Source organism: Piliocolobus tephrosceles, chromosome 7, assembly GCF_002776525.5.
Source record: "Piliocolobus tephrosceles isolate RC106 chromosome 7, ASM277652v3, whole genome shotgun sequence".
Lineage (NCBI taxonomy): Eukaryota > Metazoa > Chordata > Mammalia > Primates > Cercopithecidae > Piliocolobus > Piliocolobus tephrosceles.
This window is the reverse complement of record NC_045440.1, coordinates 1738282-1764000: the sequence shown is the minus strand read 5'-3', so window position 1 is coordinate 1764000 and position 25719 is coordinate 1738282. Positions and strand designations below refer to the sequence as shown.

General features: G+C 43.5%; 1 protein-coding gene across 4 annotated transcripts in view; it reads left to right on the top strand.

Annotated features, from left to right (window-relative positions):
- The window catches only part of MSRA (methionine sulfoxide reductase A), a 364854-nt gene that overhangs the window by 250971 nt on the left and 88164 nt on the right, over positions 1–25719 (top strand). For all 4 annotated transcript variants that reach the window (XM_023225263.3, XM_023225266.2, XM_023225265.3 and 1 more), the window contains one exon: positions 6170–6276. In XM_023225263.3, coding sequence (XP_023081031.1) covers positions 6170–6276 — 107 coding nt within the window. The remainder of the gene's footprint in view (positions 1–6169; positions 6277–25719) is intronic.

Sequence of the window (25719 nt, the reverse complement as noted above, 5' to 3'; positions counted from 1 at the left end):
TAAATTCAGTGCAAATCTAAATGAGATCCCAACAGTTTTGTTATTGTTGTCGTTGTTGTTTTTGTGGATCTTAAAAGCTAATCTTGACATTTATAGGGAAATGCAAAAGTCCAAGAAAAGCAGACACTTGCATAAGAACAAGAGGATGGGAGGACTTATTCTTCCAGATACCGAGTCATTATAAAGCTACAGCTATTAAGACATTGTGAATCTGATGTAGGGACAGATGAATAGAGAGTTCAGAAACAGACCCACTCATGTCAAAGTATGACAAATGACACAGTTGGCATTTCATAGTCCTAGGGAAAGAATGGTTTTTAAATCAATAGTGATAAGATAATTTTCTTATAGGAAAAAAGTTAATTGGATTTCTACCTCACACCATACACAAAAATCAATTCCAAGTAGATTGAATACATAAATGTCAAAGGCAAACGTACGAAACTTCAAGTAGATAATATCTTCATGACCTTGGGTTTCGGAAGCATTTCCTAAACAAGGCACAAAAGCACTAACCCTGAAGGAAAAATATTTGACAGATTTAACTATATCAAACTTACAACTTTGGTTCATCAAAAAGCATCATAAAATGCCAAGAACAAAAAAATGAAAAATAAAAAATAAAAAAATGCCAAGAACAGAGAGATTGTATTTGATAAAGGATTAGTATTCAGAATATGTAAAAAATAGACTTAAAAATATAGGCAGTGTTTTTTTTTTAGAAAAGACAGACTGCTGAGAAAAAAAATGGGCAAAGGACTTGAATTATGGCAAAGAAACATATAAAATGATAATTAACATTATTAATCAGGAAAATGCAAATTAAGATCAAGCGAGATTCTATTACACACCAAACTGACTGACAAAAAGTGAAAATCTGACATTAGCAGACTTTAATGAATTGGCAAGCATTTAGAGCTCCAGGAATTCTTGTGCAGTCATGTGGTTTTGTAAATTGGTACAACTACTCTGGAAAAATAGTTCAGCATGTAGTTAAGTTGAAGACATGCAAACACTATACACCAACAATTCTATTTCTAGGTATGTACTCAAGAGAAACTCATGCATATGTATAAGAGAATACATGTCAAGAATGTTCTTTACAGCCGCAAGCTGGTAATGTTCATTAAGGGTAGAAAGTATAAATCCATTGTGGTGCATTCATACAACGGGATATTATGAAGCCATGAAAATGAAGAAAATGGAAAGACCTCATGATCATAATTGTAAGTGAAAGATTCAAACTATAGTATAATTCCACTTATATTAATTTTAAAAATAGGCTGTATTAGTCTGTTCTCATTCTGCTAATAAAGACATACCTGAGACTGGGTAATTTATGAAGAAAAAGAGGTGTAATGGACCCACAGTTCCACATGGCTGGGGAGGCCTCACAATTATGGCTGAAGGCGAAGGAGGAGCAAAGGCACATCTTATATGGTAGCAGACAAGAGAGTGCATGTAGGAGAACTGACCTGTATAAAACCATCAGATCTCATGAGATTTATTCACTATCATGAGAACAGCATGGAAAGACCCACCCCCCCATGATTCAGTTACCTCCCACCAGGTCTTTTCCACGACACATGGGGATTATGGGAGCTGCAGCTCAAGATGAGATTTGGGAGGGGACACAGTCAAACCATATCACAAGCCAAACTAAACTAGCTTTGTTCTGAATGTGTCTATGTGCTAAAGAAATTATGACAAAAACCAGGTGTGGTACAACTAGAGAGAGGGAAGGCATTGTCATCAACAGAGACACAGGGAAGACTCCCAAGGGTACTGGCTGTACTCTCTTGATGTTAGTGGTGGTGACACGAGTGTTCACTTTATAATCAATAATTATAGATAGAGGAATATTAGGCACTTAACTGTGCATGTCCATTTTATGTACTTCTGTACATTTATGTCTTGTGTACTTTAATTGAATCTGGAAACTATAAAGGTATAATACGTCGATTGCTACTTCTGCTAATGTGAGCACTATCCATGATGGACTAGTTTTGTAGATGTGTGTGCACATGTGTGCTTGGTACTGATTTCAGCGTAAGCATGTTGTAAATCTCATGTAGTAGGGCACTTTGGCTGTAAAACTTTAATATTTGGACTTGCAATGATGACCTAAAAATTTTACCATTTTGAAAGTTTTCTAATATTTTCATTATTTGGCCAAACTTGGGATTTTAAAACATAAACAGACATGGAGTCCCAAAAGACATTCTAGGACACATAATAATTAAAAAGATTTTCTTTGGCCACCATAATAGCATTTCTCTTTTACACAAACAAAACTCACACTACGATAGCTTTTTGCCTTTTATGAAGAAATCACCACATCTTTTCAAAATAATTTATGGCTATAGAAATAATGTGTACTCCTTACTGAAAATCTGGATCTTTCATTTTTCTTTTTGCTTTTAGATATGGAATAAATATTTGGCACCTCTGTTATAAAGCAACATTATTCCATCTCCCTTGAGATGCACTGCATGAAAAAATGCAAAGAACATTGTGCAGATGATAGATAGTGACCGTATTATGTGGCTGTTTTCTTTTTAAAAGAGAGCCACGTAATATCTTTCATAGATCCCTATATTCCGCTTAATTTTTTACCTAAATTATATATATTTACAAATGGAAATAATAGTGGTTAAGATCATGGACTTTGGAGTTAGATGGTTCCAGATGCAGCCCTGGCATTCAGCAGGCAACCAGCCTCTCTCTGAGTGTCAGTTTCACCTTTGAGAGAGGGTCAGTTTCACCTTGGCAGTGGGAAGGGGCCGGGAAATGGGTTTGCTAATGTGCTCCAAGTATTTGCAGAATTGGAGGAATAAGGTAGTAAAGCACAGTGCCTGGCCATAGTGAGGACTCTAAGATTGTTAGCTACTTGGATGATCCCTCTCCCTCTCTCTCTCCTTCCTCCTCTTCTTCTCCCCTCACTCCCTCTCTCCCTCCCTTTTGAGGAAAGGAGGGCTGTCCATTCATCTATTCAGTGTTTTAAATTAAAAATGAGCTGTCAGTTAAAATGGACAGGATTAAGCTCCCAGATAAAGTGAGATAGTTATATTCATAGGGCTTGTCTCAAACACCTAAGGTAAAGGCAACGTGCACCAGGAAGGGTCACCTGTATAATAAGAAGTTCCATCTTTCACTGTGAGGGATACAGGCTTATCTACCTCAGGGAGGACACTATGGCATGTTTTTTCACGGAGACCCTATTTTCCAGCAGAAGGCAGGAGGCCACCCTGAAGCAGCACCTGGGTGAGCTCTCCCACCAATGCCAACATCCCTGGTGGTCTTCCTGTGCCACTGCAGCATGCAGGTGGCCTTTGGCGCAGCAGATCATAAGGCAGGATCTGTTTTCTCTTAGCAGCTCTATAGAAGAGAAGAATGTGAGGGTCATGCTGGTAGGAGTCACTCTATTTTCAGCCAACATGGATAGTCCTGCTAATGAGATTGCTCCTGCTAAGCTTCCTAAGATAGAGATAGCGATTTCAGACCCTGAGGAGACGGAGCTGACTTGTCCTGATGTTCACTATCAGCTGGTAACTCCTGCATATCAGTTCAACTCATAGCATGAACTTCCCTTTAAAGTTCTCGTGTTCAGACACATTTCTCACGTCTCCAATCAGGACGGATAAAACAGGATTGGAACCCAAAGATGAGCTGAGGCTTAGGAGGCCCTCTGAGCAGAGGAGAAGTCATCATCTTATGCTTCATTATAGATGGAGCGTTTCTGTTTTCCACTGCTTCCTCCAGCTCTGCTGAGAGGGAGAGAAACCTCAGAGCAGTCTCAGGGTTGCTTGTCCCTTTAAAATCTTCTTTGGAGAAACTGGATGGAGAAATCTCAAGCATTAGTAGATGCCAGGAGGTCTGTTCTCATCAAGAATGCCCCAAAGCCCAGTCCTCATTAATCAGTTTATAGAGTACTATGGAAGAATTTTAAGCACAAGATGTTGTTTCTGAGCCAGTAATTCTCTTTCCACTCAACACTGAAAGCCCATTGCTTGCTTCCCTGGTCCATGAAGACAGCCAAACAGTGTCAATAATTTTTCCTCATAGTTTTTCAAAAGCCAAGTGGAGGGCACAGTGAACTTTGCAACACTTGTTGCATCTGTGGGAAAGGGGGCCCTGGGTCATTGGTTGGTGATTATGCTCACTCAGGGTTCCAGAGAATTCTGTAGCTCCTGGGAGTCTGATCTTTCCACACATCTCTGGTCCCCAGCATGACTTGTCAAGATACCTATGTGGTTACACGCCCAACCCACCAGCTTCAGGACCCACCAGGCCCCTTGTCAGACCTCGTCCTGCCTCTTCACAGGCCTCAGAACATTCCAAGCTTGTTCTTATTTCTGGGCCTTGGGCTGGGATGCCCCCTCCCCAGCAGGTACTCCACATCCAAAAGCAGTTTGTTCCATTGTCCTCGATTATTTTGCTGTAACTTCTCATGCATCCATTTTGGAAGGAGCAAGGGCTTTGGTGTCGGGGTGATCAAAGTTTAAATTGCAGGATGGCCATCTACCTGCTGTGTGACCTCAGGTGGGTCACTGAATGTCTCTGATCCGTAATTTCCTTTTTGTCAAAGAGTGTTAAGAATATCTTCTCCACGGGGCACATGTGAGGATGAAACAAGAAATGATGGCAAAGACCTCGCACAGGGAAGTACAGTGTCAGCCTCGTGACTACTCTTCCCCCTCCCTCCCTCGTCCTGGTTATTCCTTGAGACCAGGGATTATGACCTAATTCTTCTGTAGCCTCCAGAGTGTGGAGGCTACAGTCGGCACACATGAATTCTTTCTGCTGGAGAGAACATATTTATGTGCAGATAAAGGAAGGACATATAGGGGTTATTCTACCATTCAATAACATTTTTCTGTCCTATCTCAAAATATAATTTTGGTTAATCTTGCCCTCTGGAGAACAGCATTATAAAGCCTGTTTAGATCGATTTATGACAGTCAGATATTTCATTTGTTTTGTGATTCAGTGGGCAGACAAGCAAGGCCACTTCTCGTATTCCCAGCCGTTCCTGGGTGTTGGTTCTTTCTTCTGGGTTTTCAATCTGGTGAACGTCCAGTCATCTTTCCCAGTGAAGCATCTTTCTCATCTGGGCTTCAGGCTTGAGGGTAACATGCTCATCCTCTTGAGAAGCTGGCATCAGGGCTTTGACACCGATGCTGCCTGGGTTGTAGCTGCTTTTGCAAGCAGTACCAGTTCCTTCCAAGTCCCTGAAGGCACCGCATTGCTCCGCAATCCTTACCTTTGTTCTACCTTCACCCTTGGCGCCCACCTGCTGACAAGACAAGTCACTTCCTTGATAGAGCCTTTGAGACATGGGCCCTTTCCCCACTGATCAATGAACTTACTCCCTTTCTGAACCCCTGCATTTTTTTAACCTGCACAGATATTCCTGTAATCCCTCTAATACTTGCTTATGCCTGCTGGTCTGTTTCCCCTGAGTGTATTAGAAACGTGACTAGCTGGAACATGCTACAGGGTCCAATTCCTGAATCCCAGTGCCTGGTTCATTTTCACAACAACATGGTGGCATATAGGGATCTGTGGCAACCCTGTGGCTGTTTCACTCTGGGGCACTGTCACACTCAGGTGGAAACTGACCTGCTGAGACAGGCAGAAAATGCTCTTTGCTGACTTTAAGTTGCGGACTAGATGGGTAGATGACATTAGTCATAGGTGCAGGACTCCTGCTACATGCCAAGCACTGTGCCAGGAATTTACACAGACATTGTCTCATTTCCTCATCCACCAAGGGAGGGATGATGGAACCTTCCACACAGGTGTCTCCTTAGGACCCAAGGAAATAATATGTATCATAGTGCGTTACATGTGACAATTAGAGTAGATCATTGTTGAAATATTTCACGTAAGAGTATGTATTCATAGAACATCTAGTGTGATCCAAGACCTGTGATAAATCTACCTGAGTTCAAACGTATTTGTTGTAATTAAAACAGGCAAATCAAAACAGATACATGTCATGCTTTAAAGAAAATGCTGCAAACAAAAAATTAAAACAAGCACTTAGCAAGACATCAGGCACAGGGACCATATGAAAAGTGTTAAAATGCCTCAGCATTGTGCCCAGTTTGATGCTGGCACTGTTGCCTGGCGACCAGGTAACCCTCTCTGTCTTCTGCTTTCCCAGGTATGCGCCAGGGGAACGACCATGGCACTCAGTACCGCTCGGCCATCTACCCGACTTCCACCAAGCAAATGGAGGCGGCCCTGAGCTCCAAAGAGGACTACCAAAAGGTAGGGGTTGCTGGGCTCCTGGCCCCTGGCTTGGGCTACCATGACTAGGGCCAGGTTCTGATTTTAGAGGGGAGTCTGCTGCTTTTCAACTGAAATTGTGTTTTATTTGTGCATCTCTTAGAAATTTATGTCAGCCTCTAGGAGTGGAGCCATTGTGTCCAATACATGTGCTAAATGAGGTTTTAAGAGTAGGCCTGGGCCAGGGCCAGTGGCTTATGCCTGTAATCCCAGTACTTTGGGAGGCCGAAGCAGAAGGATGGTTGAGGCCAGGAGTTCGAGACCAGCCTGGGCAACACGAAGAAACCCCATCAATACAAAGAAATATAAAAATAACCTAGGCATGGTGGCCTGCACCTATAGTCCCAGCTACCTGGGAGGCTGAGGTGGGAGGATCATTTGAGCCTGGGAGGTCAAGGCTGCAGTGACCTCTGCACCACTGCACTTCAGCCTGGGTGACAGAGCAAGACCCTATCTCAATGTAAAAAAGTGAAGAGTAGGCCCTTATGTGTTTGTCTTTAGAATCACTCATCTAGATGAAGATATAGCCTGTTAAAATAAGTCTTTTTCCTTCTCTCTTTGTTTCTGTCTCTGTCTGAAACTCCCTCTTTTTTTCTTCCTTCTGTATTAGTTTTACAGGGCTGTTGTAACAAACAGTCACAGCTTGGTTGGTTTAAACAGCAGATATTTATTTTCTCACAGCTCTGGAGGCTGGAAGTCCAAGATCAAGGTGTCAGCAGGGCTGGTTGCTTCTGAGTGCTGTGAGGGAAGGATCTGTTCCAGGCCTCTCTCATTGGCTTCTAGATGGCTGTCTTCTCCATGTTTATATTCACATCACCCTAGTTTTATGTGTGTGTGTTTCTGTGTCCAAACTTCTTGTTTTTACACAGTCTCTAGTCATATTGGCTTAGTGCTAACCCTCATGACCTCATTTAACTTAATTACCTCTGTAAAGACCCAGTTTCCAAGGAAGGTCACAATCCGAGGTTTTAGGACTCCAGCTTATCTTTTGGAGGGAGACATGATTCAACCTGTAATGCTTTCTCTCCCTGTCATAACAGTAAATTGAATTACGATAAAAGTAGTTCTGAGAAATATACACATGATATCACAAAACAATTATTTTCATGATTGTATACCATTTTTAAAAATCCTTCAATAGAGATTTAGTTGTTTTAAAAACAACTTGAGTTGCTTTAGTTTTTAGAACTTTGTGATAGTACTCAGATTTTATTTATCATTATATTTTCTGATGTGGATTTGCATTTGACAGTAGAGCTAGAAGCTACTATAAAGCTAATCTATGTTAGAATTATGTAAAAAGTCAGGTACGCAACAGCCCCCAGGAATGAGTGGGCTATCTCCTTACCCTGCATGGTGACAGAGAGATTGCAGAGACGAGGAGGCTGTAACTAGAGTGTCCACTGATGAGCAAGTAGTAGGATGGGTGACTCATGGTCAGTTCGACTGTGATGAGCAGAGTCTGTCAAAGGCCTCAGGGAGGCACTGAAAGAGCCCATTCCTTCCTCAGCCCCTCCCACCTCCCTCCCAGGCTGTGATGTCTGCTTGGCTGGTCACGGTAGGCAGCCTATGGGATGGCCCCCAGTGCTCTCTGTCCATGTGTAATTCATCTTCTTGAATATGGGCTGCATTTAGCAACTTACTTCTAATGAATGACAGCAGTGATGGGAGTGATGGGAGCACCGTGAGACTAGGTCATTAAAAGATTGTGGCTCCTATTGCGAAAGCTTTCCCTTACTGTCTGAGAGATGGTAGGGGAAGCCAGCTTCCATGTCATGAAGCAGCCCTGTGCAGAGGCTTACATGACAAGGACAAAAGGCTGCCAAGAACCACATGAGTGAGCTTTGAAGACCCTCAACCCCAGTCGAGCCTTCAGATGAGACTGCAGCTCTGCCTGACAGTTTGATTACAGCCTCATGAAGGACCTCGAGCCAAAAGCACCCAGCCAAGCTGTGCCACAGAAGCTGTGAGATAATAAATGTATATATTTTGAAGGTGCTAAGTTTTAGAGTAATTTAAGTATACTTATATTTCCATTCTAAAAACCTTTTACCTATATATTCTTTCTCTTATCCCTTTTTCATAATGGCTTTTCTAACAGTGGTGGGCTAACCTGGGCATTTATGGTGGTGGTTACACATGTAGGCTCTACCATCAAATTTTCTCAATTCACATGTCATCTGTGCAATTTATTATCAAGTACCTGCCACTTAGAAAGCCATATGTTCTATTTGACTCAAGCAGACCTAGGAGGATAAGGGAGACCCCATTATCCCCATTTTCCAGATGCTCAAAGACAGACAGTAATGACCTTAGAATAACTGAAGTTAAAGAGAAGTAAGATTGGATGCAGGGAGCTGAGTTGGGCAGCTATTATAGCATTACAGTCCAGAAATGGTGGGAGCTTTGTCTAGGATGGTGGAAGTATGGTTGGGAGGGAGGGATATTTAGGAAGTCCAAAGACTAGAACTTGGAACTTCATTGGAAGTGGGGAGTCAATAAGAGGGACAGGTCAAGGTCCAGGTCGTGGCTGGTGATTCTCACCAGGTTTCTGGCTGGTGATTTTCTGTACAAAAAGCAGAGGCAGATTTGTGGGGAAGGTAAGGTAAGTTGTGAAAGTGCAGAGTTTAAGATACCCAAGACATGGGCATCCAAGGGACTGTTGGGAGGAGCCATGGGCTGTTTCTGCCTTGCAGGGAGGATTGTTAGGACTGCTGACTGGGCAAATGCATGTGAAACACAGGGCCTAGCACACAGTAAATACCTCATAAACAGGAACCCTCATTATTATTGGGAGTTACCAACTTATATTTGGTAAATGAAACCCCAGTTGCTGATAAGATCACTTGGGAAAAGTAATGAGATAAAAGCAGAAGAAGCAGGGTGCAGTGACTCATGCCTGTAATCCCAGCACTTTGGGAGGCTGAAGCGGGTGAATCATGAGGTCAGGAGTTCGAGACCAGCCTGACTAACATGGTGAAACCTCGTCTCTACTAAAAATACAAAAATTAGCCAGGCATGGTGACATGTACCTGTAATCCCAGCTACTCAAGAGGCTGAGGCAGGATAAACTGTTGAACCCAGGAAGCAGAGGTTGCAGTGAGCCAAGATTACATCTGGGCAACAGAGCGAGACTCCATTTAAAAAACAAAAAACAGACAAAAAAAAAAAAAAAAAACCAAAAAGGCAGAAGAGAGGACTTAGCACTCGAGAAACTAATTCCTCCACTTGAGTGGCAGGAGGGGAAATGTCCAACCAGGCAGGACACTACACTGGGCACCACAGGAACCAACCCCAACCAAGAACTTAAAAAGTGGTTCAATTGTTTCATCCCACTGTATTTAGTTATAGAAGCAGTGTTTATAATTAGTACTAAAAGTCACATGTGATAATGCCATCTATAAATTGCCTGACGTAATGATTCGTAGTCCTCTAGGATACCAACAGTAATACCAGGAGACTCTGGAAGCATATTAACTGCCCTCTAGAATACTGGAAATCTGATGATATCCTGGTGTTTGCAGTGAAGAGTTTCAGTTCAAGGCCAGTGCCTTCTATGGGATGGTGAAGAGGCTTAACACCGAATTTTCCAGTTTCTATCCCAATATAGTTTCTACCCTCCGTTTTGAAGGGAACCCAAGTTGATTTTAGATAAGTGATATCCATAGGAGGTAAAATTTAGGTATTATATAATTAATTAATGAGCTTCTATAATCATCCTTTCATTATTTTTGTAGTTTTTGGAAAGGTTAATCTCGTAGGCAGTTGTATTGACCAGATATTTTCTGGGTGTTCTGAACCTAAGCATATGGGAATTAAATACGTGTGTGTGTATGTATCTGTGTGTCTGTGTGTCTGCGTGTCTGCTTGGCTTTTAAAAGTAGGGTCTATTTTTTAAATAAAGATCAGGGACTCCTGTGCCTTTAGCATCCGGATAGCCACTGCTGCTCAAATTACCGCATATAAACTGCTTAACAGCTTAATCACCAACTCAGGGGACAAATGCTGTCACATCTCTTTTATGGTTCTGCATAAATAAAATTGACCCTAGATTCCACTGGGAGATGAGTTGAAAGTTCAGTGTTTTCGTACCAGCTAATTGACTAAACCCCAGAGTGGTAACTGGACCAGTGCTTCCTTCCAATACCACTCTCCTTTCCGCCATGATGCTCTGGTCTCTTTTGCACTGTCCAGTGGAGGGCCTCTGGCTGTTGAGCACTTGGAATAGTGACTCACTGGCTCAGTTCCTCAGTGGCTAGTGCGACTGAGGAACTGAATCTTTTAATTAATTTAAATTTATATTTAAATGGCCACATGTGGCTGGTGGCTACCATATTAGACAGCATAGCAGTTCAATAAGGGGTGAGCCTGTGCGTGTGCGCACGCATGCCCATGTGCATTGTAGAGGGGTGGGGCACGTCAGTCTGGATCCCTGGCCCTCTACTCTCACTATGGCTTATCTCAAGAGCACGGGACGGCCATGGAACATGGGACGGCCATGGAACATGGGACTTCCTGCCCATCAGAGTGCTGCACTGGGAACTGCGGTCACCGTTTCCTTCCTGGAGACCACAGCATGAGGGTCAAGTTGTTTTCCTTTTCAGGAACCAAAGTGTCTCTTTGTGTACCCCAACCTGGTGAGCACTAGGGCTAACTGGACACCTGTGCCCAGGTGACCACTGTGATTTTTAGTTTAGCTTAGCTTAGCTTAGCCTGGGTCCCCCAGAAAGCAGAGCCCAAGCCAGAGGCTTGTGTGTAAGGACTCACTGAGGTGTGTGGTTCCAGGAAGCAGGAGTAAGGGGCAGAGAGACTGGGGAGGAAAGTTATACAAGTTAGCCCCTGCCACTGGTAACTGGTTGTTTGAACCTTATGAAATGACTGGGCATTCAGGGGAAGATAAGGAAGCATGTTTCCATTGAATGCTATCACCCATAGTTTCATTCTGCACTTCTGGGCTGCACATGTGTGAGCTCAGGGTACTGTGTACCAGGGCAGGAGGCAAGAGACGAGGCACATGGCATTGAGTGTAAGATTGGGCAATGCAAGTGCACAAAAGCTGCATATAGTGAATGGGGTCCTTGCAGAACTGGGTACTGCGGCTGGCCTAGCAAGAGGCAGATGAGGCCACAGGGATCTAAAGTGATGCATTAGTGTCCTCCGGGTCCGCTGTCTCCAAAGGGTCCTTCTCACCCCAATCCAGGGAAGCCAGCTGACTGCAATGGCTCAGGAATGATTTGTCACGATAGAGTGACTTTCTGGCACCTCTGATAGAGGTGAGAAAGAAAAACACAGTTCAATTTTAGCAGAGTGCATCCCGCTACAGTCATATGGTGATATAATATGTACTTTCATATAGGTTATATACCATAATTATATATAGTATGTATATCTGTATAATCTATAGCTATATAATAATAATAGTAATACTATTAGAACAGCAACAACAGTACCCACAGAGTACTTACTAAATGCTAATCAACCACTGTTTTAAGTCATGTATAGATGAATGAAGTCATGTATAGATCTTAGATGTTTATCTGTATACGTATATATGTTTAGCTGTAGATGTGTATCTATGTCTTTATATAAAGTTAAATGCATTCATGTATTTATGAGACCCTTTTAAGTTTTGAAACTTGAATGAATTTCTGACTGTTCCTTCAGTTGATATAACTGATAATACAAACACACATTACAAAATCAGCAATTTGCAGTGCCTGTAAGAGGTGATGTTGTTAGCTTTGGTACTATAAAGAGGTTGATCTATGCTTTAGCCTTTACCTTTAAAAGTTATCTGGTTTCAGGCCGGGCGCGGTGGCTCAAGCCTGTAATCCCAGTACTTTGGGAGGCCGAGACAGGCGGATCACGAGGTCAGCAGATCGAGACCATCCTGGCTAACACGGTGAAACCCCCTCTCTACTAAAAAATACAAAAAACTAGCCGGGCGAGATGGCGAGCGCCTGTAGTCCCAGCTACTTGGGAGGCTGAGGCAGGAGAATGGCGGGAACCCGGGAGGCGGAGCTTGCAGTGAGCTGAGATCCGGCCACTGCACTCCAGCCTGGGCAGCAGAGCGAGACTCCGCCTCAAAAAAAAAAAAAAAAAAAAAAAAAAGTTATCTGGTTTCTAATACATTCACAAAATGGGGAAAGTTGCCAATCTAACCAATTGCTTTATCCACTGATGGAAGGAGAAGGAGGGAGCTGAAGAGGTGACAACTGGACTGGGCTTTTCTGTGTTTTATATCTAGGGTAGCCTTGAACAAACTCCTGAAACCACAGAGGTGTTTAAGGTAGGGAAGGTCATTTCTTAACACTACTGGATTAGGGTCTAGATCTCTGTACTCTCATCAGAAACATTTAGTTTGATTTCTAAAAGTGGGGAAATTCTGTACATGACTCATTCTGTTCATTTTATATACACTGCTTTCCTCTTCAGAAGGCTTGGTGTTTCTGGCCCCATCACTACAATCGGGACATTTTCTTCTTTGAGCCCTGATGGGGCCCCTACCACTAACTGTAATGTTGGCTTAGGTGACTACTTTAATAGTCTTCTTCACTAGCCTGCCCCCAGTGACCCCCTAGTAACCAGCTTCTTCAGCAACTTCTTTATATGTGAAGTTTGGAGTGACAGTATTGCTTACCACAGAGCAGCCATTTGAACATAAAATTAGCTGATTTTATCACAGGGACCAATTGTTGAGCTAATTAGATGTGCAGTACTGCTGAGGAGCCAGAAACCAAAAGTGATTTTCCATTAAAACTGTGGTTTTCTGCAAACTTGGCTGGGTTGTGGATACCAGCCTCACCAGCAACTGTCAGAGTTTTGGCTGAAGAAGTTTGCTAATTTCTAATCAGATTAAAAGAGGCAGGAAAGACTTAAGGAGGAGGACAGAGTCTTAAGGAATGAAACTTGAACTTCACGCTGGGTTTGCCGACCTTGAAAATGCTGGATTCTGCTTACAGAATTTGACAGCTGCTTCATGTCTTTGGCGAGCTGAAGACTTTGCATAAAATGTAGGGGGGTGTTTTTGCCTTCAAGGAGAAGACTTCATAATCTTTTCTTAGCCTCATTAAAAACAAAAAAAAAATTTTTCCTCAAACCTTTGGTGGAATTATTTGCTTATAGCACTAATTGCAAGACATCATCTAATGTATTATTGTTTTTGGATTATCGAATATAGATAATTTACCTCCCAACCGAACCCATCACGAGAAACATTTCCCAGTATCCTAAACTGAATGTGGCCTCCAGTAGAGTGAGGGTGGTTCACATGTGATTCTTTCATCTTGAGAATGTGACTCCAGCTCATTTCGGACTTAAATCTTTTCCCACTGAGCGATTATGTTTCTTAGAATGTGAAAGACAGCAAATCTAAAGAGCATTCTCCTGGCCATATGACCTGGCTCCTTCTCCCAGCTCCTCTTCTCCCAGCTCCTTCTCCCAGTGACTCCTCCCAGCTCCTTCTCCCAGCTCCTTCTCCCAACTACTCCTCCCAGCTCCTTCTCCCAACTACTCCTCCCAGCTCCTTCTCCCAGCTCTTCAAGTTTTGCGAACAGTAAGCACAATGCTTTCTCTGGGTATTTCTCTCATGAAAAAGAGAAGAAAACCTTTTTCCCTTGCATATATTTTACAATATATTAAGTTGTAATGAAAACAAAATGTTTCTGGAGTCAATGTGAAATTACCCACTGTATTTCAAATATAAAACAGTGTTTTAAAGGCTGTTTCTATCTGTCTCTCAATGTTTGTCCATCCATCCATCCATCCACCCACCTGTCCCTATCATCAATATATAGCTACAATCTTTAAATACTTGCCATAATTTTATCTTAAACTTCAACCAGCTAGCAATTTATTATCTGTCATCTCTGTATTTGTTGATAGTTAATACAGGGTCATTTAAAAGAAAAGTTCCCAAAGTGAAAGGTAAAAAACAGTATGCATGTAATGAATGGGCTCCAGCTAGCATTTTTTAGAATAAAGGTTTAGTTTTGATTATTTAATTTTCTTCCCACTTAGATTGCAGCCAGATATTTGGTGACTCTCGGTGCTCTTCAGTTAAGCCCTGACAAATTGTGGTTTGACTGGTGTGTGTGTTTTGTTGCGGGGAGGAAGACAGTGTCATTGCCAAATAACCTACTTGGCCGGGGGGCGGTGGCTCACGCCTGTAATCCCAGCACTTTGGGAGGCCGAGGCGGGCGGATAACAAGGTCAGGAGATCAAGACCATCATGGCTAACATGGTGAAACCCCGTCTCTACTAAAAATACAAAAATTAGCCGGGTGTGGTGGTGGGTGCCTGTAGTCCCAGCTACTCAGGAGGCTGAGGCAGGAGAATGGCGTGAACCCAGGAGGCAGAGCTTGCAGTGAGCTGAGATTGCACCACTGCACTCCAGCCTGGGCGAGACTCCATCTCAACAGTAACAACAAGAACAACAAAAAAACCTACTCACCTGTGCTACCAATGCAGTCATTGCTGCTTTTCTTTAGCAGAGTTTGAATACCATCTCTATGGTTGGTTTTTTTTTTTTTTTTAAGTATCATTGATGCTCTGATTGTTAATGACACTCAAATTTAGGGTCTAAAACTACCCTGTGGACTCCAGATCCCCATAGCGAACTGTCTACTTGTTATCTCCACTTATTTGTCAACGTAATATTTCCTAAAATGAAGGTCTGATTCTTGCCATCCACTGTAAACAAGCCCCATGGCTTCCTCCCCCTCCCCACTCATTGACCACCTTCCCCATCGGGTCATCATTTAACTTGCCTAACTAAGCAAGATCCTCAGAAGTCATCCCTGCCTCATTCCTTTCCCTCGCCTTTTCCCTCCAATGAATCAGATTAACAGATTCTACCTCCAAAAGACATCCCCACTGTGCCTGCTTCTTTCATTTTCTCTCATGTTCACTCTCATGATTTAAGCCACCGTTATCTGTTCCTGGACCACTGAACTTCTTACCTCTCCATGATTACGACCACCCACACAGGCAGCAGAGCGATCTTCCTCAGTGTTACTCGGGTCATTTCCCTTCCCTGTGTCAGCGTCTTCCATGGCATCCCTACTATATTCGGAATGAAATCTGAACTCCTTCGCACGGTCTCCCAGGTCCTTCAAAGTCATATCGCCGTCTTCCCATGAGACATCTGTAACCTCTCATCTGAGAGCCTAATTATCACAGTATATCTAAGGTGTAACCTATAATTCTTAAAGTTCAGAACCTTTGAATACGTCTCAAGAACTTTCTTAGAGAACTGGGGACTCAGGATGAGAACCACAGGGACTCAGGAAATCTTACTGTTGTGCAGTGAACATCATAAAAGAATGGTTTTATATTTCTTTGTATTTCAAAGTTGATCCCTGCATGGACTCACTATTGCCACACACAGACCAAATTCTGAGGCTGTGGACTTGCCGCCTGGTTGAGGCTATGCTGTCTATTAAGAGGAAGGATTAACCATCATGCTCTTGACCCTGAAGCCTATCCTGCAAACTCTCTTGATGCCAAAGTTGCTATTATGATCAGACAACAGTATTTGGTAGGATTATGTCAGTGGGTGGTACATGAAACTGCCTTCCTCTCACTACTTTGACAAATCTCTTTTTGTCCCTGTTTTAATATCCCATAGCTACCATGACAAATGACCACAAACCAAATGGCTTAAAACAACAAGGATTTATTCTCTCATGGTTCTAGAGGGCAGAAGCCCAAAGTCAGTTTCCCTGGACCCAAATAAGGGTACCAGCTGGGCTCTGCTCCCCCAGGCCTCCAGGGAAGGATCCCTCCCTACATCTTCCAGCTTCTGGTGGTGCCACCATCCATGGCCTGTGGCTGCATCACTGAAGTCTCTGCCGCTGTGGCCACCTGCTTCATCCTCTTCTGTGCATCTGACCTCGTCCTGCATCTCTCTCATAGGGACACTTACAGTTGCATTTAGGGTCCACCCAAATAATCCAGAATAATCCCCCATCTCAAGATCCTTATTTAATCACATCTGTGAAATCTCTGCCATATAAAATAACATTCACAGGTTTTAGGGGATTGGAACATGGACATTTTGGGGGAGACCATTTTTCAGATGACCACAGGCCCCATAAACTGGTCTCCAACCTGTCAGTGTCATGTGTCCACCCCAAAATGGGAGACTGAAATTAGGGGTTCTTCCCCGGGCTGCTTAAGAGAAGTGGGCCTTGTTCAGTAGGTGGGAGCCCATCTGGCTTCCCTGAACTCCAGAACACACTCAAGTTTTCCAGCGAGGACGGGATTTGATTTCCTCTCTTGGGGCGTCTTTTTCTACTTTTGAAGAGAGGTGAAAATTTGCAAAAGTTTATCCCCTTTCATACATCTCTACTTTAAAAAACACCCAACTTTACTGCTATACTACTTCTAAAATAAAGTGGCATATCAAAAATAACAATAGAAAAAAATAAATCCTAAGAGTTAGAAGGATATTTGGGAGAAGAAAAAACTGTATGTGTGTGTGTGTATGTGTGATCAAAATGCATTTGAATGTTTTGCAAGAGTGGTCTAGCACTTCCTTAGTCACTTACTCTCTTTGAGCCCTGACTTAATTTCTTTGATACCAATTTTTAAATGATCTAAGTGTGGATAACAAAATTTCCCAATAGGTTCATCATAAGAATTAAATGTGATATACACACACATACAAGCTGGCATGCAGTAGTGACCCAATATACATTATTGAAGCTGAGCCCCTTCAGTTTTATGATCCAGAAAATAGTTTTAATTATACCAACCCAAATGAGAGAAATTAAATATACTCAATGAATATTTAGCCATGCTATAACCATCATAATGTAACTGAACCTGATAATTCCCCAGCAAGAGGTACATATAGATCCTTTGTGTTTTCTTTTCAACATCCATAGGCTGACAATGCCTTTTTCTCCTTATTCTCCCCCCATGTTCCTCAGTAAATTAATTACCTTATCAAATATTAATTATATACAGATTCGTTGCCAGACTTGCATTACAGTTGCTTTAAACAAAGCTGTCTGAGGCAAGGTCTTCTGAAGTTTGTGGTAATAAACCATCCCACATACAGTCACAGAAGCTCACATGTGACAAACGCTCTTTTCTACAGAGAATTTCCTAGGAACTCTTGTCCCATTTTCTGCATTAAGTAAACTTGTAGGGGGCTTCCATTCACCTGTGTGTCCCCCGTGCCTGGTGCTGTGCTTGGCACCTAGTGATTGTCAACAAATATCTGTTGACCTGAACTGAAGTGATGTAGCATATAAAGAAGACCATGTTGTTGCCCCTTGTTATGGACTGAATATCTGTGTCCCCCCCCCCCCCAAATTCATATGTTGAAGCCTTTGTCCCCAATGTGATGGTGTTTGGACATGGGACCTTTGGGAGGTGATCAGGGTTAGATGAGGTCCTGAACTGGAGCTCCCATGATGGGACGACTGTCCTTATATGAAGAGACACCAGGGAGCAGGCTCTTGAGTACTCTCTTGCTGTGTTTCTTACTGCACACAGAAGTCATGTGAGCACAAATAGAACTACCTGTAAGCCATGAGAAGAGGTCTTGGAATAAAACTACCTTGCCAGCACCTTGATCTTGGATTTCCCAGCCCCCAGAACCGTAAGAAATAGAAGCCCGTTATTGAAGCCACCTAGTCTGTGCTATTTTGTTACAGCATCCCAAGCTGACAAGCAAGCCCTGTTTTGTGTGCTGCATTCCATGGAGGGGTGGGAAGAGGCACTGGCTTGGAGGAGAACACCTGACTGGAGCCCTGGCTCTGCCTCTAGTGACCGTGGCCTTGGACAGATCTCTGTGGCCCTAATTCTTCTTTTGTAAAATGGAGAAAATAAGAACAGTGGAATGTTATACAGTTTTTCATTGCTTTCTCCTGTTACTTTGCTGGGTAAACTTCACAGTCACACACAGACTAGGGCAGGATCTGTTCTCTGACTTGCCTATGAGGAAACTGAAGCTCAGAGGTGTTCATTCACATTTCCAACAGGACCCCCATAGTAAATGTAGAGAGCTAGAGTCATTTGACTCTGAATTCCATAAGCTTTTCACCCATGCTGTGTGGAGATACATGCTAATCTGTCAAGCATTTTATGAATACAGTCATCCTTTGGTATCCAATGGGGATTGCTTCCAGGACCCCCTGCAGATACAAAATCCGATGATGCTTAATCCCTTATATAAAATGGCGTTTACATATAACCTACGCACAACCTCTCATGTACTTTAAATAATCTCTAGATTACTTATACCTAATACAATGCAAATGCTATTAATATATAAAAATAGTTATGCTGTATTCTTAAAATTTGTATTGTTGTATTTTTTTATTGATATATTTGTAGTAATTTTGATCTGTGGTTGGATGAATCCATGGACGCAGAATGCAAGGATACGGAGGGCCGACTGTATCAGGGTTTAATGGGTGACTGCAGAGGTAAGGCTGTCTACAGTGACTTCATCCTGCCTTTCCAGAGGTCCTCAAATTTCCAACCATAGTTACAATATAGGATCAGCGAATCTTCCTTTTTCTCATGAATTGAGAAAATGTCATGGTTATCACTGTTTCTTTGTTCCCAGGGAAATGGGTAAGTTGCATGCTAGAAGCATCCCTTCTCGGTCTATTGTATTCTCTATGCTGCAATGTTTAAAACCCATCTGAGTACCAAAAGATTCTTGTTTTCACCAACACTGAAAAATCATTTATTTGCATTGGAAGACCCTGAATAGACATGGGTAAATGTCAGTTGATATTTTATGGTTTGGGGATTACATAGTTCTTCTTCGTCTTTAAAAATTTTATTTGTGCTGTTGTTTAAAGCATGAAGTTATGATTTAAAATGCCCTTGGAAAAACCCTGAATAATTCATTGACTTACCTTAGTCAAAAAGAAAAATCCCCCCTCCCCACTATATGCCTGTCAATAGGGATAAAATTCCTCTTAGTCCCTTTCTGTAGCTTTGAGGTTAAAATTACGGGTGTTATTATGAACTCTAAATAAGAACTTGTGAAATAAATATTTTAAAAGTGCCCATTTCTGGGAGGCAGGCACCCATATTTCTGTGTATACAGCCATGTAGACAGCTAGATCTTAGGCGTAATGGTTTAGTTGAATGTGGGTGATTATTTTCATTTCCACTTATTACTGTGTGCTAGACTCCCTGTGTATGAGTACAGATTGCCCTTTCTTGCACTGTATTTAGAAATCTCCGTATTACCCTTGGGCATTTGTTCATTAATAGGGGGTGGGGAAAGGAAAAGCTTGTAATAATGGGCTTTACATATTAAACTGTGTGCATCCACATTCGGGCCAAGTGGAAAATCTGGTTTGTATGACTGCCCTCTGCTGGCTGTAGGCCTTTGCTGCAGTGGTGGGATGTGAGTCCCTGGGTGGAGCCGTACAGATGCCGGCATCAGTCTTTTATTCACCTGCACTGAGTTCCATCCAAGTGCATCAGAAGCAGCCTAAGATCCTACCTACTGCCCAGGTTGATGATGGAAGAAAGCATTCTTGTGAGGACCAAGGAGACATTTTCATTTTAGTAGAAATACAGTAGAAGTATAGACACAAAATAATCCTGGCCAACCTAGGGTGACGTTTGAATGAATGAATTCAAATTTCTCCACGGGCCACACTCTTACTCATCTTTCAGTGGGAACAGGGGAATATTTAGTGGCCCCCATGTGTGATGTCCGGACGCCTTGTGGAATGCAAGATGATTTTATGGTGTATCCAGATGAATCTTTTAAATCTCAATTATGTGTTTATAATATATATTAAGAAAACTGCAGTGAATGTTTGAAGCCCGCAATTTCATGAACGTGATGGCTGAGGTGAAGAGCAGGAAATGGTACCTAAACACACAGCTGCCTTCCTTGCAGGGATGCCTCTTCTGCAAGTCTTTTGACGGAGAAAAACCACAGGGAGGTCTCCCATGACTTGGGCAGCAGTGGCTTTGTACTTGCTTTGTGTATGACCTTGGGTTGATGACCTCTCTAAGCCTGGGTTTTCTTATTTGTTAAACAGGATAATAGTGGCTACTTCTTAGGCAGTTATAAGGATGATAGGGTGTATATGTAAAGTGTCTGTCACAGAACAGGGGCCTGGGCAATGCCAGATTCTTCTTTTTCAGCTCTCCACCCCCCAGGACACTTCTCAGAGCCCGCCCCCCTCCATGTTCGCATCATGCTTGGCTTGCAGCTCTATTCCTCTGACCCTTATGAGAGTTTACACGTTTCGTCTCCCTCCGATGCTGAGTGGGACCCTCCCTTGCTTTGCATCTCTGGCAACATTCCATGAGCACTTCACACAAGGCAGGCACTCTGTGAATGTCAGGTGAATTAAACCCAAGTGCAAAATACTTGGAAGCAGCATTCTCCCATTCTCCAACACATTTAGAGAATTTCACCTATCAGATTAGGACAAGGCCTACATGTTTTTCTCCCCCTACCCGCCATTCGTGTGGTCTGGTAACAGCAACAGCATTAAGTTCCCATCCATTGGGTGCAAGCAGGGAAGAGAAAAGGCCCCCAGCGCCTACTGTCTGCCTTCTTGACTGCGTTAATATCACCTCTTCTCTTACCAACTAACATATAGGGGTGTGTGTGTGTGTGTGTATATATATATGTATATGTATACACACACACACACACACACACACACACACATATATTCGTTAATTTCCATGGAAGAGAAAGGGATGGCAGCAGAAACATTTTAAACACAGCATTTTAGCTAGGGTAGGGTCTATTTTAAAGACAACAAAAGGGCCTTTGTTGTTCTGGCAGGTAGATGGATAAGCCTGGCCCTGGTTCAGCCTCTATAAAGCGGCTCCGGAGTGATAGGATCAGAGAAACCACCAGGAGGAGGAGGGGGCGCAGGGGCCCTTTTATTTCTGCGGCGTCAAGAGTGAAGCAGGGTGTGTGCCGTTTCCTACAGGGGCAGTGCGTTTGCCTTTCAAATTCCCGTCGATTGTGTCGCAGCCCCGCGTGGTCCCGAGCTCCCCGGCCCGCTCCTGCACGGCGGCGGGACGCCCGCTTGCACTTCCGCCACGGAGGCAATGTTCATTTAAGGCTTCCAGAGATCAGAGCTTTCATGTTTGCCACGAAAGCCAGAGAACCGGGAGCACCTCGGGAGCGGAGATGAAAGGCCATTTGTGTTTGTGCATGTGTATTTAGCGCTTAAAGGGCAGGAAAAAGAAAGAAAATAGATGGTCCCGCTTTGCACTTACTTCAAAATGTGCCTTACTCCCTCTGGTGGGACCATTTAACTCTAGCGCGCCGCCCCTCCCCCCTGCTCGCCGCCCCCGCCCGCCCCCAGCCTCGGCCCACGTGATGCCTGTTCAGGCCCCGCCGAGCCATCTTCCCGTTGCCATGGCAGCCGGCGCAGCGAGCCCGCCCATTGGCTGCAAACGAGGAGGAAGAAAAGGCCCCAGTGTCCTAGGTCTAGTGCCCTGCGCCCCGTCCCCGTGCAGGCAGAGGCCTGGGCATGGTGCGTTGCAGGGCGGGCCGGGGCGCAGGGACCACCTCCCCCGCACTGCGCACCCCACCCAGCTGCCCAGAAACGGTCAGGGTCAATGTCATCAGCTTCTCTCTGGAGTGGGAAGCAGGTGAAGGACAAAAGCAAGGCTCAAAAAAGAAAGTGAGCCACCTTTTCCGTCACCCTGAACACCCCCCAGCTCTGTTTTCTTTGTAGTGTTTGGATTTGAAATCCGGCCCTGTGACCCTTTCTACTCACAGACACTGCATGTGAGGCCCGAGCCTGAGTTTAGTTGTCAGATTCCGTTTACCTTGGCCATGCCCCGGGGCTCCAAAGCCGCGGGGACAGCACTCCGTTGTGACGTCTACACCGGAGCCTGATTGCTTTGAAAAATCATCTTCCTCTTGCTGGGTACTCTGCTGAACTCGGGAGGCTATTGGAATCACCATCTGGCCTCAGAGCCGCGGGTGACTCATGTCCTGACCCCATGGCCTAGTGAACTGATGACCCCAGCACCTGATCTTGCACCTGGCCAAACAGGTGTGGAGAAGTCTTGGAGGGGAACTGCAGCTACCTGCCTCGGGCTCTCTTCGGCTGGAGACTTGGGTTCTCTGCTGATGAGTGAGAGAGCCAGCCACAGCCTCCAATCCCCAGAGCTAGGGCACCCACTGGGATTTGGCTATGGATGGTCACCTGCCTCCCCCAGGATAGGACCAGTCAGCAGACTTGGGAGTGCAGAAAGAACTTTCACGAACATTCTGTCGTCTGCTTCTCATAAGGAGCTTGTGAGGCTGTCACTCTAATCCCTCTCCAGGAGAAGCAACTGGTAACTTGAGACCACGTGATACTACATGGGGGAGCCTGGGATGCACACTCCCGCTGCCTGCCTCCAAGCTCTGTGCCTGCTCATTCCATTCTGCCACTGGGCCGGGTAGATTCCCTCTGGACATGTCACACCCTCACAGATTTATAGATAGGGAACGGGCTGTAGGAGGAAGATCACTCCTTCCTTTCTCCTCATTCCTTATCTTGCCAATATTACATTAAAAGAATGTGTCACCAGTGTTTAATTTCTCAAGATCAGGGGCTAATGGTTGAGGAATTTTTGTGGTTCCTTCTGGTGGCAGAAACACATTTGCAAACACAAAATCTTTTAGTAAAATAGCAAGATTTAGTAGGAAAGAAAAATAGTGTGAGAAAAAAAAAGGACCTGATTTGATTAGTAGGAAAGAAAAACAGTGTGAGAAAAAAAAAGGACCTGATTTGAGGGATATTATTATGCCAGAGACACTTGGTTGACTTAAACACTAATATATGATTTTTACACATATTCACACAAGGGGTGCCGTGTGGTTTCAGGAATCCACAGAGCCTAACACCCGAGCACTTGTGATAGAAAAAAATTTTTAATCCTTTTTTTTTCCATTTTCATTTGTGTTTGGCTTCTTTACAAAGTCATCAGTGAAAATTGCTGTAGGGTTATTTTTCCCTCTTGTGTTACAGACCAAACTCAGTGTCTGATGTAGAGTGGAATAAGTGAGGAAAAGACACAGTATTGGGCAAACCAGTGAAATTATGCTCTTGTTTACATGAATAGCCCTTACTGGGATTCAGCTTTTTGTTGCTCTGTGTAGCCTTTTGATGTTGATCCCAGAGTTGTAACTTACATGATAAATTACAAGTCTGTATTTATTCATACATTAGAGATAGGTTATTTTTTACCATTGTTTGTGTGTATACACATTTGCTTGAAATCAGTGGATTTCTAGGCCAGATTTAGGCAATTGAACGACCTTTATAAGCAGTTAATTGTCTAGATCCAATGTTTGTTGCAAACACAGTCTGGAGCAAAATGGGAATTAACATCTTTACAAAGACAGGCGTAGAAATTCTAATCCAGTGCATTGTTTCCTTTCTCTGGTAGCAGGGCTGAGTCCTACCTGGCTGCAAGGCTGCCATTCACCAGTGTAGCCCAGAAAGCAATGGTAAAGATAAGACCAGCTAATCCAGGCCTTGTAAATGGTACAGGTTTCGCAATTCACATCACCTGTCTGCAAAGGTAAACTCACAAACCCCTCGTGAGGTGTGTGCACAGTCAAATGGGATCACATTGCTAGGCCAGCAGCTCTATAAGTCTATGTCACTTTTAAGAGGTATCCAAAAAGACTGTGTGCTACTAGGCTACAGAGAGCAGCGTTAAGTCTGATATACATCGATCCATGTTCAAGGAGATTCCTCTCTGCCTCTGGAAGTTGGTTAATTTTTCTGGTTCTGATATTGAATATTGTTGCATTTTCCTTGATAGGGTCATCCAGTGAATGGTTTTTCCTCTTGAACCTTATACTCCCCCTCTCTCAGCAGCCAGTGCGTCCCTGGTCTTCCTCAGCCATGCCGGGGCTCACTGCAACCTCCTCTGCTCAACTCACCTGGGTGCAGCCATCTTCAAGAAAACGTTATTAAAGCATTATTAGTATGCAGCAAGGTGCCTTCTTTCTGCTAAATTAGTTTGTAAAGTGGTCTTCACAAATGCACACATTCTTTGTTATGACAGCAGGGCTTCGTGTTTCTGATGCAAGACTAGTAAGACTTGGAAGTAGGGAGGTAAACTGGGTGGCCCAGGAAAGCAGGGTGTAGGGGAGTTGATAGAAGATACGAGAAATGAACCTAAGGGATGATCAAAGAGCAGCCGAAGAAAAAAATATCCTTAAGTGGGAGAAAAAGGCAAATAGGAAGTGTGAGGAATTAGGCAGGAGTAGGAAAGAAAACTGTGAACCACTGTATGCACACCTGTGTGAAAGAGGAACCTAGAAAAGTGGGCCCTGAGAAAGCAATACTAGCAGAAAGCGAAAGGTGCTCTAGAATCACTGTGTTCTTCGTGTTGAGTGAAATAAGGCACGCGCAGAAAGACAAATACCGCGTGATCTCACTTATATGTGGAATCTGAAGAAGATGAAATCCTAAAGCAGGGAATAGAAAGGCCAGAGGCCAGGGTGGAGTGGGGAAGGGAGGAGGAGTTGTTGGTCAAAGGATGCAGAGTTTCAGATCCACAGGAGGAATAGGGTTTGAGATCTATTGCACAGCAGGGTGACTGTAGTCAATAATGTAGTGTATATTTCAGAATAACTAAGAGCGCATTTAACATGTCTCACCATAAAAAACGACAGGTAAGTGAGGGGATGGATATGCTAACTGGCTTGATTTGATTATTCTACATTGTATTCATATGTTAAAACATCACATTGCACCCCATAAAGGTATACAGGTATGATTTGTCAATCAAAAATAATAATAAAAATTTTAAAGAAGAATCGTATAGAAAGAAAAACTGTTTTAGGATTGAGAAAATGCTGTGAAGAAGTCACAGAGAAATTCTCCAAGAAGTGCCACCTGTGTACTGAAAGCCCTTTTAATGGACTTTTGTGGTGCTTTGGTGATTCGTACAACGTTGAACAAATAATTTCCTGACCTGCTAAATCGAGCTAGCAACCCTTGCCCTGATCACTCTCTTTGGGGGTTTTTGTGAGGCTCTAGGGAGCTGATGTGCAGGCAAAGATTATAACCCAGAAAATGCTCTACAAATGTAAGTAAGGTTTTGGCAGAATTGGGTTGTGGGGTGCAAGTGCCAGGCAAGGTTCCAGTCCTTGCCAAACTGCATTTTCTAACTGATGAAAGATCTGGCATTTTATTCTTTTCCATTTTTTAATTCACTGGGTTTGTTCCCTTATTCTTATGAACTGAGATACCTTGATTGCAGAGATAAGTTGAGAGTGGCTGACCGATGAAAATTTTCATTGATCTTCTCTCTGGCCCCTGCCTTTCCCAGCCCCTTGGCTTTGGAATGAAAACTGGAAGTCCGGGACACCCACCGAGTGGCGGTGTTAGAGCTGCAGTTTGTAAAACTCTTCCGTTACCATCTCTTTATTTGAGCACGGAGACAGGCCCT